This window comes from Typopeltis vanoorti, chromosome 14 (genome assembly GCF_054136105.1).
Source record: "Typopeltis vanoorti isolate ZY-2024b chromosome 14, IOZ_Tvanoo_1.0, whole genome shotgun sequence".
NCBI classification, from domain to species: domain Eukaryota; kingdom Metazoa; phylum Arthropoda; class Arachnida; order Uropygi; family Thelyphonidae; genus Typopeltis; species Typopeltis vanoorti.
The window spans coordinates 89,083,478-89,101,408 of record NC_143562.1 but is presented as its reverse complement, the minus strand read 5'-3'; the positions used below and the strand labels follow the sequence as shown (position 1 = coordinate 89,101,408).

Here is a 17,931-nt window from a genome sequence, read left to right as displayed (position 1 = left end):
AGTAAAGGAAATATGTGGAGATTTTTATAGGGACTTACATACAGGCAAAGAAACAGATAGTAAACCTTTACTAAATTTAGATGAGGCTGATATAGAACCACCAATTATAATAGAATTATAGAAAATCCTCAAGTCAGCAAAGAATAATAAAAGTCCTTGAGAAGATGGTATATTAGCAGTTTGCATAAAATCAGACGGTTCACAGTTTCATAAGATCATACTTGCATCTATTCAGTGAGATTTTAACTATAGCAAAAAAAAAATCTTTTTGCATGATGCACAGGGAAAGGAATTTGGCATTGAGAGACATGGGTGAAGCAAGGAGATATAGTATCATCCAAATTGTTTCCTGCTACATTAGAAGTCTTTAAGATTGTCTCATGGGTAAACTATGGAATTAATATCAGTGGAAGAAATCTAAATTATTTACGTTTTGCAGATGACATTGTTCTTTTAGCAAAAAAAAAAAAAAAAAACTCAGGAAATGGCTAAATTCCCTTTATGGAGAAAGCAGGGGAAAAAAATGAACATACATGACTAAAAAATCGATGATAAATTCAGATCAAAATGAACTAGCAGATAAACCTTTTCAAATTGGAAATAATGTATTTACCTTATGCAGTTAGCTTTAAGGAAAAACAAGATAAAGAAAATAGATCATACAAGGAAATTATTATTATTACGGGCTACTCCAAGGAATCCTTAGACTTATTGAGGGAGTCCCTAAACATCATATCAAGAGCTATCCAACATTTGTGCAGTATTCTATCATACTTTGCTTTGAACTCATTCACAGTCATGGCACCCACAACTGACTCTGGCAACCTATTCCACCCATTCACTACTCTCCAAGCAAAAAACCTGGTTCTACCACCCTTGCTAACTGCTCTTGCTCGGTTTCCATGGATGGCCCTAGTTCTCCCACCACCAGACCTGTTCTGAAAAATTTCCCCTGAATTAATCTTGTAAAAATCTCTCAGTAATTTGTATGTATTAATCATATCACCCCTTTTCCACCTATCAACCAATTTCTGTAACCCACAAATCTTCAACCTGTTCTCGTAAGGTTCATTCCATAGATCCACTACTATCTTGGTCACTTGCCTCCGGATCCTCTCCAACTCCTTGTCACTATGAAACCTTAGCGTCTAGATCTGTGTGCAGTAGTCAAGATGGGGGTCTTATCAAGGCTCAGTAAAGAGGAACAATAACCTGCTTGTCTCTACTCATCCAAGTATTCTTCAGTAACCAAGTAATATGATGAAATGCTTTAGCCACTTGGAAGTGGCTAAAGCATTTCATCAATTTCCTGGAGTATAGTTCCACCAATGTGGTATATAGCTGGTAATCTTTTCACCCTAAAATACATAACCTTACACTTTTCCACATTAAACTGACATTCATTCTCCTTTGCCCAGTCTGCCAATCTATCCAAATCATCCTACAAAATTTTGACATCATCTGTATTAACTATTGCTCTACTCAACTTTGCATCATCGGCAAATAACTGAACAGTTCCTCTCAGATCCTTTCCTATATCGTTAATGTACAAATTAAACAGTAGTGGTCCTAGAACAGAACCCTGTGACATGCCACTAGTCGGGTCTTCTTTTGGACTCCTGAATAAACTACTCTCTGATATCTCTCCATCAACCACCCTCCTATCCATCCCCATGTGCTGCAGTTTACTGATTGGAATTCCATGCAGTATCCTGTCAAAGGCCTTTGTAAAGTCTAACAGTATCACTGTAAACCCATTATCTTTATCCAACTCTGCTGTTGCTGTATTATAAAATGTGAGCAAGTTACTGAGGCATCCCTTCACAAAACCATGCTGTCCCCATACAGTATCCCATTTCCATCTACCCATTCCTGTATTTTGCTCTTGGCCAACTTTTCCAATACTTTGACAACAACTCCTGATGTGCGGATTGCTCAGTAATTTGCTACATCGGTCTTGGAGTCTCCTTTATGCAATGAAACTATCCCCCCCCCCAGGGACTAACCCAGAACTGAGACTTAGATTAAACAATATGGTCAAGGGCACTGACAATTCTCTTTCCGCTTCACATAAAACTCGAACTAGTATACCCTCCAATCTCTCTTATCAGCTGTATTCACATTTAGGTTCTGTAATATGCTATGCTCCTCCATTTCATTTACCTCAGTTCCCATATCAGTCATTGGCTCTCTCATGAAATATCAGTAGATCAGTCTAAGTGCAACAGCACTTGGTTTGGTGATAAGATGTTGGTTTGAAATTCTGATTTCACTGCACTTTATCTTGGCTTCAAAAGGATGTCATATTCTTATCTCTGTTCTATTCCCAACAACTAAAATATACTGTTCTGTGAAAGCACACTGCCTGGCACTGGCCAGTTGAAAGTGAAAGCCCTGACAATAAGACACTGTTAGTTTCATAGTAGGTTAGATAAACCTAATCAAACAGCGGGATGTGGAACTACTTACTCTAGCATTCAGTCCAAACTATTCGCCATCAGTTTACCACTTTCTCATATGATGGCTCATTTCCTGCTTGAATTAAGATCAAGGAAATGTTAGAATAAAAATGGCCAAATCAAAAAACTTTAGTCACCCTTTATGAGTGTGTGATGAATTATTTGAATAAAAATCCTTCCCCTCACTCCCCCAGGAGGAGTCTCTGTAGCTCAATCAATATTGATGATGTCCTTTGGTTGAAGAAACCAGAGTTCAGATCTAATTTAGGATGCAAAGAACTTTCATAAGAGCCCTTCATCTGAAGATTAGTAAGTTAGTCTCATACATACTAAATAGACCAGCCAGAAGAATACATGCATAATACATACACTGGTGTCATAGCCTTAGTTGCTTTGGCCATAACTTCCAAATAGTACTCCCTCCCACACACACACAAAATACCTCTGTTGCTAACTGCTTTTATCAAACTATGTAAATATGTAGTTGGTGGACATGAACTCCCTGTACTCGCTCATACCCTGAAGTTACAAAACATCCATTTATGATAAATTTAGTTTAATCCTTTAACCAAGTGTGAGCAAACAAAGTTTGCACCTGAAAATATCTTCAGGACTGGGGTAAGGTAGTACAACACTGGGTAACTCGTAGCAAAGGTGGACCAAGCTAACATCACTCCTATCTCAGTATCTCCCATAATGCAAAACACATCTCCTTGCGGGTATGTATAATGTTATGCATTAAGGGAAGGGCCACTACCCAGACTAGTTTCGACCTTTAAGGTCTCTTCAGTGGGAGCCAGGCCCAGAAGTGGAAATACCAGGCAGAAGCAATGACAAGGTCATCTTTACCTATAGGAGTTGCCAAACAGTGTGCCACCTTTTTATTAAATTACTCTGGATTTAGAGAAAGATGCTGAAAGTTTGTTTTTCACTTGGTTAGACTATAATAAATTTCGTTTAATCCTTTACCTAAGTGTGAGCAAACAAAGTTTGCATCTGAAAATATCTTCAGGACTGGGGTAATTATGAATTAAGCAAAGTTTCAAGTGTAAATATTTAATGAGATTCCATTTGAAAATTGAGTAGTCTAAATTTTAACTGGTTGATGTTTAAATATGATAATTTGGTAAGTTAATACACTATTGTAATTTAATATATATATATATGATTTTTTTTTCTTTAAAAGAAAAAGAACTAATTGAAGAATGTTTGAAAATTGCACTTAATCAGAGTTCTTCATCATCTACTGCTGCGGCTCTTCTAGCATCTTGGTCCTCACCACCTTTAGTCTCCACACTTCCTGTGAGTAATTTCAATTTATTTAAATACTTGAATATACAACAAATGTATTGTATGTATGTGTGTGTGTGTGTGTGTGTGTATATATATATATATATATATATATATACACAGGGTGTTCGGGATAAATTTGACATATTTATAATTAATTATATTTTTCCGTAAGTTACATGTATTAACACACACACTTCTCTTCATTTAAAAGTTTGGACCCTTCTTCATTCATATACAAGATGTCAGAAAGGATGGATAGCTGGAACCCACCTGAATCATGGAAGAGAATAACTTGTATCATGATGATTCGTGCCCGCCATCAAAATAAGGATATTACGACTGCTGCCCAATGCTCCCTGAATACAGTAAAAACAATCAGGCATGAACTAGAGACTTGCAATGGTGACTACGAGGATGTAGCAAGAAGAAAGATCCCTAGCAGACGATCTGATTGCGTTCGTACAGCAGAATTCCTCGCAAATCTGCAGGAACAGGTGTTGAAGAACCCTGGCATTGGAATTCGGGCTTTGTTCGTGGAGTTGCTAACTGTAGTCAAGCCCTGGATAACAAGGGTAGCCAATGGTAGGCCGTATGTATGGCAGCAGGATTCGGCCCCTTGCCACACCTCTGGGAAAAGTCAAAAATGGTTGTCTGAAAATTTCTACGACTTCACCAGTCCAAATGTTTGGCCTCCAAACTCCCCAGACCTTAACCCCATGGATTATTTTGTATAGGGCGCAGTTGAAAAAGACACCAATCGCACTTCCAGTAATACAAAAGCGCAGTTAATGGATAAAATTAAAACAGTTTTTGCAGCCCTTCCCAGGGAGACTGTAGCATCAGCTTGTTCGAGGTTCCGAAGCAGAATTGAAGCTGTGATCGATGCTAATGGTGGTTATTTTGAGTAAATCTTGTTGATAGTATTGTAATTAACTCTGCCTGTAATGTTTTTTTGTCAATTCATTAAATTTAATAGATACAAAGAAGATTTTCTTTTTCCTTACGAAACTGTCAAATTTATCCCGAACACCCTGTATATATATATATATACACATACATACACATACACAGTGACAATCATCCTATTGTCATTTAATTTCATTCTTCTGTGTTGTTTATATGCAAATAAGGAGTGATATTCTTTGGGCTCTTATGTAGTCATTACTATATCTTTAATAACAACTGCTAATGATAACATTGCCATCCAGAAGTTATCATTGGTAGTTAAAAAACATTTCAGTTCAAGTTACAATAGGCTATCAAAATATTAATCTCACAGTAGGTATTGCAAATGAACACTATAATATCACCTAATAAAATGATCAAATTCTGTAACATTTTAAAGATTAAACAGTACAGGTCCTGGTACTGAGCTTGTGGAACCCTCATTTGTGACCTTCTGCTTCATGGACACCGCTCCTTCCCTTGTACGCAACTCTGATATTTACCAGAAAGCTAATCTCCAATCCATTTAACTAACTTGATATCTAAATGCATATGCTGTGATTTATATATCACCTTATCATGTGGCACCTGCCAAATGCCTTTGTGAAATCCAAAAAAAGGGCTATATGCCTTTCTCTCATCAACTACACTTGTTACTTTATTATGAAAGGCAATCAGATTACTAAAACAAGTGTCCCTTAACAAATCCATGCTGACCCTCATCTTCCCAGTACTGTATATGATCTCTCATTAATTTCTCCAAAATCTTAATTTCAGAAAAAATACAAATTGGTTTATAGTATGACACTTCCATTTTACCATCACCCTTATGCATCTTCCACTCTTTGGTCACCTTTTTAGTTTGACTAAAATTTTTCCAAGGATTCAGGAAAAATTTTAGTTGAAAGAACATTCAACTAAAATTTTCAGCACATTCTTGATATCATGCCATTCATTACTGATACTTTTCTCCTCAACTCTCATTATCTCCCCTCTCATTCTCTTCTCCTGTGCTATTACAAATGCTAACCTTAGATCTTTCTCTTGGCACCTGATTCATGCGACCTTTCAGATCATTCATACTTACCACACTATCCACATTTTCACTTTGTGTAATTGCTATAGTCGCATTATCATTTTGTCAGCAAGAACTCCTCTAGCATTCTGTTTTGGATTTCATGAATCATTGTCTCTACATCACACCTCTCACTGATCCATTTGTTCCTTGCTCTCCTCCCATACTTCCCCCCCTTTTGCTTTCTCATGTCCTTCCATTTTCTCTTTCTCTGGCTCCCCGCATTCTCTCTCTCTCTCTCTCTCTCTCCTCTTTCACTCCTACTCTTCTTCACCTCACATCACTTAGCCTTTGCAGTTTCCTAATAAATTTAGTTTGATCCTTTATCCAAGTGTAAGCAAACAAAGTTTGTGCCTGAAGTATCTTCAGGACTGAGGCAACTCGTAGTAAAGGTGGCCCACGCTCTCATCACTCCTTGTCTCAGTATCTCCCATAATGCAAAGGACATCTCCTTTCAGACATGTATAACGCTATGCATTAAGGGAAGGGCCACTACCCAGACCTGTTTCGACCTTTATTGAGGTCTCGTCAGTGGGAGCCAGAAGTGGTGATACTAAGGCAGAAGCAATGGAGAGGTCATATTTACCTATACGAGTTGGCAAAAGGTGTATCACCTTATTAAATTACTCTGGATTTCGAGAAAGATGTTGGAAGTTTATTTTTCACTTGGTTAGACTATAATAAATTTTGTTTAATCCTTTATCCAAGTGTAAGCAAACAAAGTTTGCGCCTGAAGTATCTTCATATCTTCGTATAGGTAAATATGACCTCTCCATTGCTTCTGCCTTAATATCACCACTTCTGGGTCTGGCTCCCACTGACGAGACCTCAATAAAGGTCGAAACTGGTCTGGATAGTGGCCCTTCCCTTAATGCATAGCATTATACATGTCTGCAAGGCGATGTGCTTTGCATTATGGAAGAAACTGAGACAAGGAGTGATGAGAGCTTGGTTCACCTTTACTACGAGTTGTCTCAGTCCTGAAGATACTTCAGGTGCAAACTTTGTTTGCTTACACTTGGATAAAGGATTAAACTAAATGTATTATAGTCTAACCAAGTGGAAAATAAATTTCCTAATCTATCTTCCTTCACACTCAATTCACTTTTCATATCTTCCACTTCTTCTCTCAATACCTCTGTCTTTTTCTCTCCATGCATCCTACTCTTGTTCTATATTCACCTACCCAGTCAACACCATCCTTCAGATCTTCTGCACTTAATATCTTATCTCTAAATCACATTTATCTTCCTCACTGCTGATTATGCTACTCTGCTGGCATTCATTCATTTCTGACACACTGCTAATGAAATCAGTTATATTTATATCTATATCACTGAGCCCTTTCCTACATCTTATGCAGACATGCACTTGTCTCTTACCTGCCACATTTCTGATTGCCAGGATGCAGAGATATCACAAGCACCACATGCTACAATATCATGTAGTATGCTGTGCAAAATGCAGTCCTTAAATGGTATTGGACTGGGTGATAATGTATCAACAAAGTGACTAATGGCAGTCATCATTAATTAGACACACAGTACAATGAACACAAATAAAATATACTAAAAAAAAATACATTTAAACCTAAAAAGCACAAAATATAAACTATTCACAGTCAGTTATGATCAGACTAGGCAACATTCCCTCAAAATGTAAAACAAGTATCCTGATATTTTGTACTGAAATCTTTTCTTTTTTTCTGCCACCTTGCTAACCCCAAATCTTTCCCCCCCCCCTTACCCCTGGCATACTCATTTACCTCCATTTCCTATATCTCCTGACTGTGACATTTGCTAGGAAATTTAGTTTGCTATAGTGAAGGTTTTGGCTTCTTACTATTTGTAATAGTGAATTTAAAATAGCATTGGATCTTTGAGACTTAGATCAGAACTTTTTTGTAATTTGTTTTAATGCGGCATTTCATTATTTTTCTGTACCTGCTTGTATGTTTTCTCTTTACCTGGAATCATCTGAACTGGACTGGCTAGCAGCTGAATAAAATTATGAAACTGTTTGTATTATCTCACATCATGTGGTAAAGGATATGTCTAGTACATCCTCTTCTTTTAGTCACTTTATTTTCAGGATGTTTTAGTATGTAGTCCTAAAGTTTCGGTCAGAGAATTTGCATATTTTGAGTTATTGTGGAGTTCATACTCCACAAATAATTCAAATTCATATTTTTACCCTCAGAATACGTGCACATATTTCAGAATATATTTTAGGTCAGTTTTGTAAGGTGAAATATAGCAATGTTGAAGTAAAAACCAACACTGCTAGGTGTTGAATTAATTAATTCAATACTGCAGAGGAGCAAGGTGAGAGGAGTGATGAGAAAAGAAGGTATTTTCAAAGGGAACAAAAAGAGTGACAGAAAAGACTTTTGCATGTAAAGTGATTGTGGAATGCATCACCCTGAGTGACCAGTGAACATTTCAACACCAACTGTTTTCAAGGCTCAGTATGATATACAGGGTGTTCGGGATAAATTTGACAGTTTCGTAAGGAAAAAGAAAATCTTCTTTGTATCTATTAAATTTAATGAATTGACAAAAAAACATTACAGGCAGAGTTAATTACAATACTATCAACAAGATTTACTCAAAATAACCACCATTAGCATCGATCACAGCTTCAATTCTGCTTCGGAACCTCGAACAAGCTGATGCTACAGTCTCCCTGGGAAGGGCCACAAAAACTGTTTTAATTTTATCCATTAACTGCGCTTTTGTATTACTGGAAGTGCGATTGGTGTCTTTTTCAACTGCGCCCCATACAAAATAATCCATGGGGTTAAGGTCTGGGGAGTTTGGAGGCCAAACATTTGGACTGGTGAAGTCGTAGAAATTTTCAGACAACCATTTTTGACTTTTCCCAGAGGTGTGGCAAGGGGCCGAATCCTGCTGCCATACATACGGCCTACCATTGGCTACCCTTGTTATCCAGGGCTTGACTACAGTTAGCAACTCCACGAACAAAGCCCGAATTCCAATGCCAGGGTTCTTCAACACCTGTTCCTGCAGATTTGCGAGGAATTCTGCTGTACGAACGCAATCAGATCGTCTGCTAGGGATCTTTCTTCTTGCTACATCCTCGTAGTCACCATTGCAAGTCTCTAGTTCATGCCTGATTGTTTTTACTGTATTCAGGGAGCATTGGGCAGCAGTCGTAATATCCTTATTTTGATGGCGGGCACGAATCATCATGATACAAGTTATTCTCTTCCATGATTCAGGTGGGTTCCAGCTATCCATCCTTTCTGACATCTTGTATATGAATGAAGAAGGGTCCAAACTTTTAAATGAAGAGAAGTGTGTGTTAATACATGTAACTTACGGAAAAATATAATTAATTATAAATATGTCAAATTTATCCCGAACACCCTGTATGTATTGTGGTTTGTGAAACTTTGGCCTCCTACAATGAGTTTTGTAACCCTACAAAGGCCTGTTAATGATATTAGCACTTATAGAAACAGTAAGTGAATCATATACTGAGTATTTACCATTCCATGTATAGGTTGGCTTGTGTATATTCACTCATAACTTATTTTCTCACTCTCCTTCATATCTGTTTTCTTAATTTAATATTTTTATTATTTTTTATGCATACATAGTTAAACACAAACACATAACAATGCTAGTGTTTAACATTGCTAAATTTGTAATTAAAAGTTACATAAATTTGCCACTTCTATAGCATGTCGCTGAAGACCACTTTCAAATTTTCAACCATAAAAGTTACGCATTTGTTCTAATTCTTTTTCTGTCTTTTTCATCCAAGTCTGAGAAATATGTTTCTCCTACTTTCCATGTTAGACAAATTCAACATTAAACCTAACCAGTGGTAATTTGGTCTCAGCCTCAACTTCCACCCTCGATCAGTATTTTTTCAGATTACCACTTAAGATTCTTTTATAACAGGTCAGGTTTGACTGTGAGTGGTGATATATATCATTTGTTTAAATTAAGGGCTGATGATTATGCTATCCTGTTCTACTATATAAATCACATCTGCTTAACCTTGGAATACTGTTCATCATTTGGGAGTGGTGCACCACAGTCTCAAAAGTGCTATCCAAAAGAGGCCATTCTGATTAATTGACTAACCGCTTTCAGAAATTCGCTTGTTTGTAGATATTTGTTTCTGCCTTATGCTTCTTTCTTTAGGTATTTTCAAGGAAGTGTTCTGCTGAAATTGCCACCATCATTCTTTCACTCTAACATTATAAGAACACGAGCAGCTACTGGTCATCATCCATTTACTGTCCAATTTTTCTTCTTTTTCGTTCCATCTACCTTTATTTTTTGTAACAGCCTCCCTCATGCCATTCTTCACGAAGACCACAACCTCTAGCTGTTCAAGAAATAGATCACCATGTTCCTTTCTTCTTTCCTCTTAACCTCCTGAATATAATAGTGCTGATGCTGTAGATTTTGTACTCTTTTTGCATGTGGGGTTGGTATAATTTTTTTTTTTTTACATATTCTTTGAACTATCACAATACAATCCTTCCACACATGTTTAGTGAGCCTTTTCTGAATACCTTTAATTTGATAACATCCATGAAACGATTGGATGAGTAAAGCTGATCCATTACTGGCATGAACAGAGTAGTGATTTAATTAAACACACTCTGTTGAGCTTTACTAACAATCTTACCAGTGTGAGATTCCTGAAACTTAGATTCTCTATCAACCAAAATACCCAAGTCCCTATGTTCATTAATTATTTGTAAAGTCTGTCCATTCAACTAAATATCTGTCTTTATTACCTTCTTATCAAACATCATATAAAATAATCACTCGGCTACCTAACTACAGTGGGAGAGCAATTTTCCAGTCAGATAATCGATTAACTGAAGGGGCAATTACATGGTGCTGTATCAGAAGTCAGTGAACAGACTAACCCATTCAAGGGTCACTTAATTGAAGGTTTGCTCATTTGATGGATAACTGAGAATTCACTGTATTTGAAGTGGTTCCCATTAACTTTAAAACCTGATCTCCCCCCCATCTTCCAATCTTTTAGGATCATTCTGTAAAGAGTCCCAATGATTCTTTATTTTTCTCAGCTTCACATCAACAAAGAGAGAAATTTTAATATGAGACCCTAATTAAAATTTCTCTCTTTGTTGATGTGAAGCTGAGAAAAATAAAGAATTTGGTTTAATATATTCATATTAAACCAAATGAATAAATATATTCATTTGGTTTAATATGAATATATTAAACCAAATGAAAATTCAATAATATTCTTGTGGTATTTAAATCAGAAGGTAAGCATGTAAGTCATTAGGATAATTTTTATACTTTGAAGATTTCATTATGTGATTTGATTTCTCTGTTGGACTACAACATCAAATATGATTACTAAGAAAGTGGCAAATGAATCTCTTAAAGGTATGTTAAAATTATCTAATTTAGGATATATTTAAAATTATTATTTTTTTACTGTAAAACATGCATTCCATTTTTAGTGTGCAGTTGTTCTTACTATAGCAGACACCACTATAACAAACTCACTTCCCATAGCAAGTTACTGAAAAGTCCTGACTAAAGGTGACATATGTATGATGCTGGGTTAAAAGAAATCCATTATAGCAAACTGTTATGACAAGCTGTTCTTGTAATCCACAGGAGTTTGTTATAGTGAATTAACTGTAGCGCATTATATATTTTAAGGCTAAACAAGTGAAAAGATATTATGCACATTTTAATAAATTGCTGTTTAATAACCAAATAAAGAATGAATATTTTATTTTACAGACTGAATGTCGGCAAATGCTCATTTCATCTCTGCCTTTAATTGCAAAATCAGTTTCTGTTCCTAAGCTACAGACTTTCTTAAAAAGCACGTTTAGTTCAGCCTTAATTAAACCAGAAACATCACCAGATGGAACTTTGGCTTTCAAGGTTAGAAAATGCTCATTACTACAATTTTCAATACTTCTTTTGTATATAAATTTAGCTGTAATATTATATTTACAAATTAGTGAAGAATTAAAGGAATATTCAGATTTACTGATATTACCTTATTACAGCAAGTTGCATGATATGTAACACTACCTGTTGTCCATAGACAGTGAAAGCAGTGGTTAGTTGCTACAACTAGTTGCAAGATGATTTTTTTTTTTTTTCAGATAAAGGGTAATGTGCCAGTCTTAAACTTTTGTCCTTTCAACATATTGTCTATGTAAGAAGGGCCATGTGGAATCTTTTTGAGAGAAATGGCAACATCCCATTATTTACCATTTTCGGTCAAGCCATGTTCCTTACCACTTTCAGGGGAAAGAATTTAGCCTAAAGAAACTAAAGGAAGACAGGTATGCAAGGATTGGGGTTCTTAGCTCTGATTATATCACCAGAGGATATCATTATAAATGAGATGTGAAATCTCCTCTGGTTAGTGAGAGTGACTATGAAATGATTATCTGAGTGATTGCCATGTGAAGACTTCTGTGAGGAAAGGGTGTATGTGGAACTAGAAGGCTGGTGATTATGAAAAACTCAGCAGACAGCTTACAGAGGAGTTGGGTGGAAAGGAGATCAATGCTGCTGTTTGATGATATTCAAGAATTATTTATTAGATGCAGCATCGATATTCCGAGAGCCAGAAGATAGGTGTAAATGGATGAATGCAGAGATTAAGCATGCAATACAGAGAAAAAGGTATTATGCAGCAACATGAGTGGTAATAATCAGTTCTATATGGAGTGCAAAGAACAGGCAAGGCAGATATAATCAGGTCTAACTGTAGTCAGGATGTTGGAAGTTTTTTTCCCACTTGGCTAGACTATAATAAATTTAGTTTAATCCTTTATCCAAGTGTAAGCAAACAAAGTTTGCGCCTGAGGTATCTTCAGGACTGAGGCAACTCGTGGTAAAGGTGGACTAAGCTTTCATCATTTGCCTTGGTATTTCCCATAATGCAAAACGTATCTCCTTGCGGACATATATAATGCTATGCATTAAGGGACCAGTTTCAACCTTTATTGAGGTCTCGTCAGTTGGATCCTGACCCAGAGGTGGTGATACTAAGGTGGAAGTAATGGAGAAGTCATATTTACCTATATGAGTTGCCAAAAGGTGTCTCACTTTATTATTAAATTACTCTGGATTTAGAGAAAGAAAAACTTCCAACATCTTTCTCTAAATCCAGAGCAATTTTCCCAACTTTCACTCTAGTACGAAAGGAATTAATATAGATTTAGTCCACCTTTTGCTGCTGTTAACAGTCATCTGGGAAGACTCTCCACCAGATTTTGACACATTGCCACAGTGATCCCCTTCCATTCTTCTTGAAGAGCGTTGGTGATGTTGGGTGATTTAGTTTGCAGTTGACATTCCAATTCATCCCACAGGTATTGGATGGCTTTGAGATTAGGGTTCTCTGCAAACCAGTAAAGTTCTTCAACACATCTCGTCAAACTATTCCTATACAGACTGCTTTTGGATGGAGGCATTGTTATGTTAATACAGGAAAGGGTGTTCACTGAACTGTTGCCATGAAGTTGGAAGCACAGAATTGCCTCAAGAATGTCATAGACTGTAGTGTTAAGATTTCCCATCATTGGAACTAAGGGGCCCAGCCTAAACCATGATGCCACCTCCACCAAACTTCATAGCACATTCAGGCAGGTGGCATTCTCCTGGAATCAACCAAATCTAGACTTGTCTGTTGGACTGCCAGATGGTGAAGCAACTGTGTGCAGTTGCATGGCTATGAAAACTCATGTTCTTTTTTATCTCCTTATGAACAGTTGTGGTGCTGATAATGTTTGCAAAGGCATTTTGGAATTCAGTATTGAATTTCAACTGAGGAATGGCAATTCTTTTGTAACACATGCTTCAGACTTGGCTGTCCAACTCTGTGATTTTATCTAGTATACCAGATCACAATTGTGCTGCAGTTGCTCCTAGGCATTCTCACTTCACAGTAACATCACTTACTGTTGATCAGGGTGTAGCAGGAAAAAAATTTACTGAGCTGTTGTAAAAATGGTATCTTATGATAGTGCCACATCAAAAGTCACTGATCTCTTCAGAATGGGCCCAGTTTATTTATTCAGTCTAGTTTTGTAATATGCCATATTTCTGAACATACAAGATACACAATTTTTCTTGACAAGTGTCAGTTAAGAATTACTAATCATATGAATACCTAAAAAAAAAAAAAAAAAAAAAAAAAAAAAAAAAAAAAAAAAAAAAAGCCATCTTTTCGTGCCAGATATTCATCCTTATAGCAGTTATTTTGGAGTGTGCATTATTAGTGTACTAGAGCTTGCTGAAAATGAAACTGCATAACTGAAGTCATTTGAAAAGACAGCAAAACACCTTTTTTTTGGGGGCAGGGGGGGGGGAGGGATTAACTGTGATCCTCTGTAGTACATACAAATTTATTTTTTTTAAAATTCTCTATGCAAGCAGATTTGTAAAATAACAAAAGTCATTACTGCATATTGTAACTAACATTGCATGATTTGTGGATGTATAAGAAAAAAATAAAACAAAAAATAATGCTCCAAAGAAAACAAAACCATGGGCTTTCTAACTAAATAAGTTTTAAAATGTTCAGTTTTGTATTTGCGTACTACAGTAACGTTTATCTTATGCTTTTATAGTTTTTTTTTTTTTTTTTTCGGGGTGCTTAAGGGTCAAAGCTGTATAACTGAGAGGAGACCTCCACATAGCTTTTAAAGGAATGTGCAGAACCGACCAGGGCTTCTGACCTAATGTCCAATCCTCACCTTCTCGTGGTGCACCCTGTTGGGTATCTGCTTTGATACTGAACGAACGAGGATGGGCTGGCAATTTGGGATTTAGCAGACCAAATTGTATTCTTATTGGTTAAACCAAAATAAAAAAATGATGGTACAACATGACAAAATTTCATGCCGGCTGGGACGTCGCCTGGTTAAACAAGGCCCCCGTTGTTTTCGCCAGGGAATCAGGGCGAACAGCGGAAAGTCAGCTACTGGAACAAATCTGAAAACGAACCCCAACTCAACATCACCAGAGTTAAAGATCGGTACTATCAACGTAAGAAGCCTGAATGGCAAAGAAATGGAGTTAGCTGAGGAATTAGATAAGTACCAGATCGACATAATAGGGGTGACTGAAACAAAAAAGACCAAAACTGGTGAGATCTTTCTGAGTAATAAATACAAAATATTATATTAAGGCAATGACAATCAAGGAAAAGAAGGAGTAGCCATAGTATTCAACACAAAATACTAGGCTAATCTTCTTGAATGGCAGTCAGTCTCAAATAGAGTAATGTGGGCATGAGAATGGGGAACTGGACAATGAGACTTATTTGTGCCTATGGTCCCACAGAAGGTTCTACTAAGGTAGAAGTGGAGGAATTTTTTGACGCTTTAGAAAAAGCAACTGACACAATGAAAAAGGAAAAGTTGGTCCTTGTTGGGGATCTAAATAGCAGAGTAGGAAATGATTGTGAGACATACAAAAATATTTTGGGAAAATTTGGAGAAAAGAGCAAAGCTAATAATAATGGCAAATATCTGTTGGATTTCTGCTCAGGACATGGACTGGTTATTACTAACACCATGTTCCAACATAAAAATGTGCACAAATTCACATGGAGAGAAGAGGCTAGGAATAAGAAAAGTCTCATTGACTATGTTATTGTTGATAGTGATGTTTTCTCCCTGGTGCAGGACACCAGAGTGTACAGAGGATTTGAAACTGGAAGTGATCACTATTTAGTCTTGAGCAGGATAAAATTGAATTTCATATTGAAAAGAATAACATGTAAGAAAGTTTTAAAGCGAATAAAAGTTGAGCAGCTCTCAGATGTGAGCTGTAGACTAAAATACAGAAAGATTATTGAAAAAAAAATGAAAGAGTTTGAGAACAGGAATCAAACCTTGGAGATTCAGTGGCAAACTCTGAAGGAAACATTGATTGATTCTGCTAGAGAGGCATGTGGTGAGGTTGTGTGCAAGGATAAAAAAATCAGAACTCATTGGTGGACACAGGAAGTTAAAGAGGCAGATTTCTTTAGCTTTTTTTGTTTAGCTTTCATACAAATGTAAGAAAGCTAAACAGTGTGTAAAACTAGCTAAACAAAAGTCATGGGAGGACTTTGGCAAGAATATAGAAAATAAATATCAAGAAGGTGGCAAAATATTCTGGAGGTTGTTGAAGAAGCTTAGGAATGGAGGAAAGAGTGCTGTAAAAGGAGTTAGAGATGATAAAGGTGACATGAAAACAGGAGAAAAAGATATCCTTGAAGTATGGAGTAATTACTTTGAAAAACTGCTAAATGAAACAAGCAGTGATGACAGCACAGTGATAAAAAACACTGACCAGGCATGCAGTCACGAATACATATCCATGCTTGAAGTAGAAAAAGCCATCAAAGGCTTGAAATGTGGAAAGGCAGCAGGAGCAGATGATATTCGACCAGAAATGCTGAAGTATGGTGGTATAAGAGTCTTACAGTGGCTGCACTGCATAGTTCAAAAAGCCTGGACAGAGGGACGAATTCCTGATGATTGGAGTAGAGCTCTCATGGTACCCATATATAAAAAGGGAAATAAAACTGAATGTGAGAATTACAGAGGTATTTCCCTACTGAGTGTTCCTGGCAAGATCTATGCAAGTATACTTGAGAAACGGTTGAGAAGAATTGTGGAAGAAAAGCTTGGTGAAGAACAAGCTGGATTCAGGCCAAATAGTGGCTGTCATAATCAGATCTTCACTTTACGACAAATAGTCGAGAAAGCATGGGAATATAACAAAGATCTGTATTTAAGTTTTGTCGATTTGGAAAAGGCATATGACAAGGTGCCAAGAGAGAAGCTATTCAATACGCTGCAGTTATATGGTGTCAATGGGGCATTATATCAAGCAATACTTAGTCTTTATTTGAGTTGTTAGTCAGCAGTTAGAATTGAAGGAAGTACAGGAAGATGGTTTAATGTTAAATCTGGTGTGAGACAAGGATGTACATTATCCCCTCTGTTATTCATTATCTATATGGATCACATTATGAAGGAAAGTGGTATTAAACGTGATATCAAAATTGGAGATGTTAATGTCAGCTCTTTGCTTTATGCGGATGATGTTATACTTCAAAATAAATCCGCTACAAGTCTGCAAGATTCTCTGACTAAATTCAATTGCTGTTGTAATAGATATGGTATGAAGGTCAGCAATAAAAAGACAAAGACAATGAAAATAGGCACAATCATTGAAAATGTCAACTGTGTTGTGAATGGAGAACCTGTGGAACAAGTAAAACATTTCAGCTACTTAGGCACGATTTTTACTGAAGATGGTAAATTAAATATAGAAATAGACAACAGAATCAGCAAAGCTGGTATGGTGGGAAGTCAATTGAATAAATTCATATGGAATAAGAGAGAAATTAGTCGGAACACTAAATTAGCTGTATACAAGACAGTGTTCAAACCAGTTTTAACTTATGGATCTGAGAGCTGGGTCAGAAGTAAAACACTTGACCAAAGACTAGAGACCGCAGATATGAGAGTCCTGAGAAAGATTATAGGCGTGAACAGATGGCATCAATGGCAATATCATATTAAAAATGAGGTATTAGGAAAGAACTTGACATTGTCAGCATCCAGGAATGCGTTAGCAGAGCTAATCTCAGGTGGTATGGTCACTTAAATAGAATGGGAGAGGAAAGATTAGCAAAACAAGTGTTTTCTGCCAGGTTGGCAGGAAAACGACCCAGAGGAAGACCAAGATATAGGTGGATTGATATGGTACAAAGTGCCTTAGACGATAGAAATATAAGATCTGATAATGTTGGAGTCTTGACAAGTAACAGACTGATTTGGAGGAAAATTGTAGATAGGAAGTTAGTAATGATGTAATTTTTTCATGTAGTGCTGTCATATCCTGTACACCCCTTGAGGGTACATGGCAGGAATTTGATGATCATGATGAGGTTTTTTTTCATGTATTTAACTAAATCATAATTTGGATTAACTATGTTTTTCAGTTATCTGGGCTCTATCATCCGCTATTACTACAGATAATTGACATTTTACTATATTAAGAGCAGCAGTGTTAACTGGATGAGTAATTAAGATCTTCTGCATGAATAAACATGTGTGATGATGATGATTGTGGCACTGTAGCCACAACATTAGAACTG

The 17,931-nt window shown here is 36.6% G+C and overlaps 1 protein-coding gene across 1 annotated transcript in view; it reads left to right on the top strand.

Moving 5' to 3' along the window:
* Nucleotides 1-17,931, top strand: part of LOC150099747 (focadhesin) — a 381,450-nt gene that overhangs the window by 336,152 nt on the left and 27,367 nt on the right. Inside the window, exons 29-30 of the mRNA XM_090403693.1 lie at nt 3,646-3,761; nt 11,547-11,693. Of these exons, the coding sequence (XP_090259819.1) occupies nt 3,646-3,761; nt 11,547-11,693 (263 nt within the window). The remainder of the gene's footprint in view (nt 1-3,645; nt 3,762-11,546; nt 11,694-17,931) is intronic.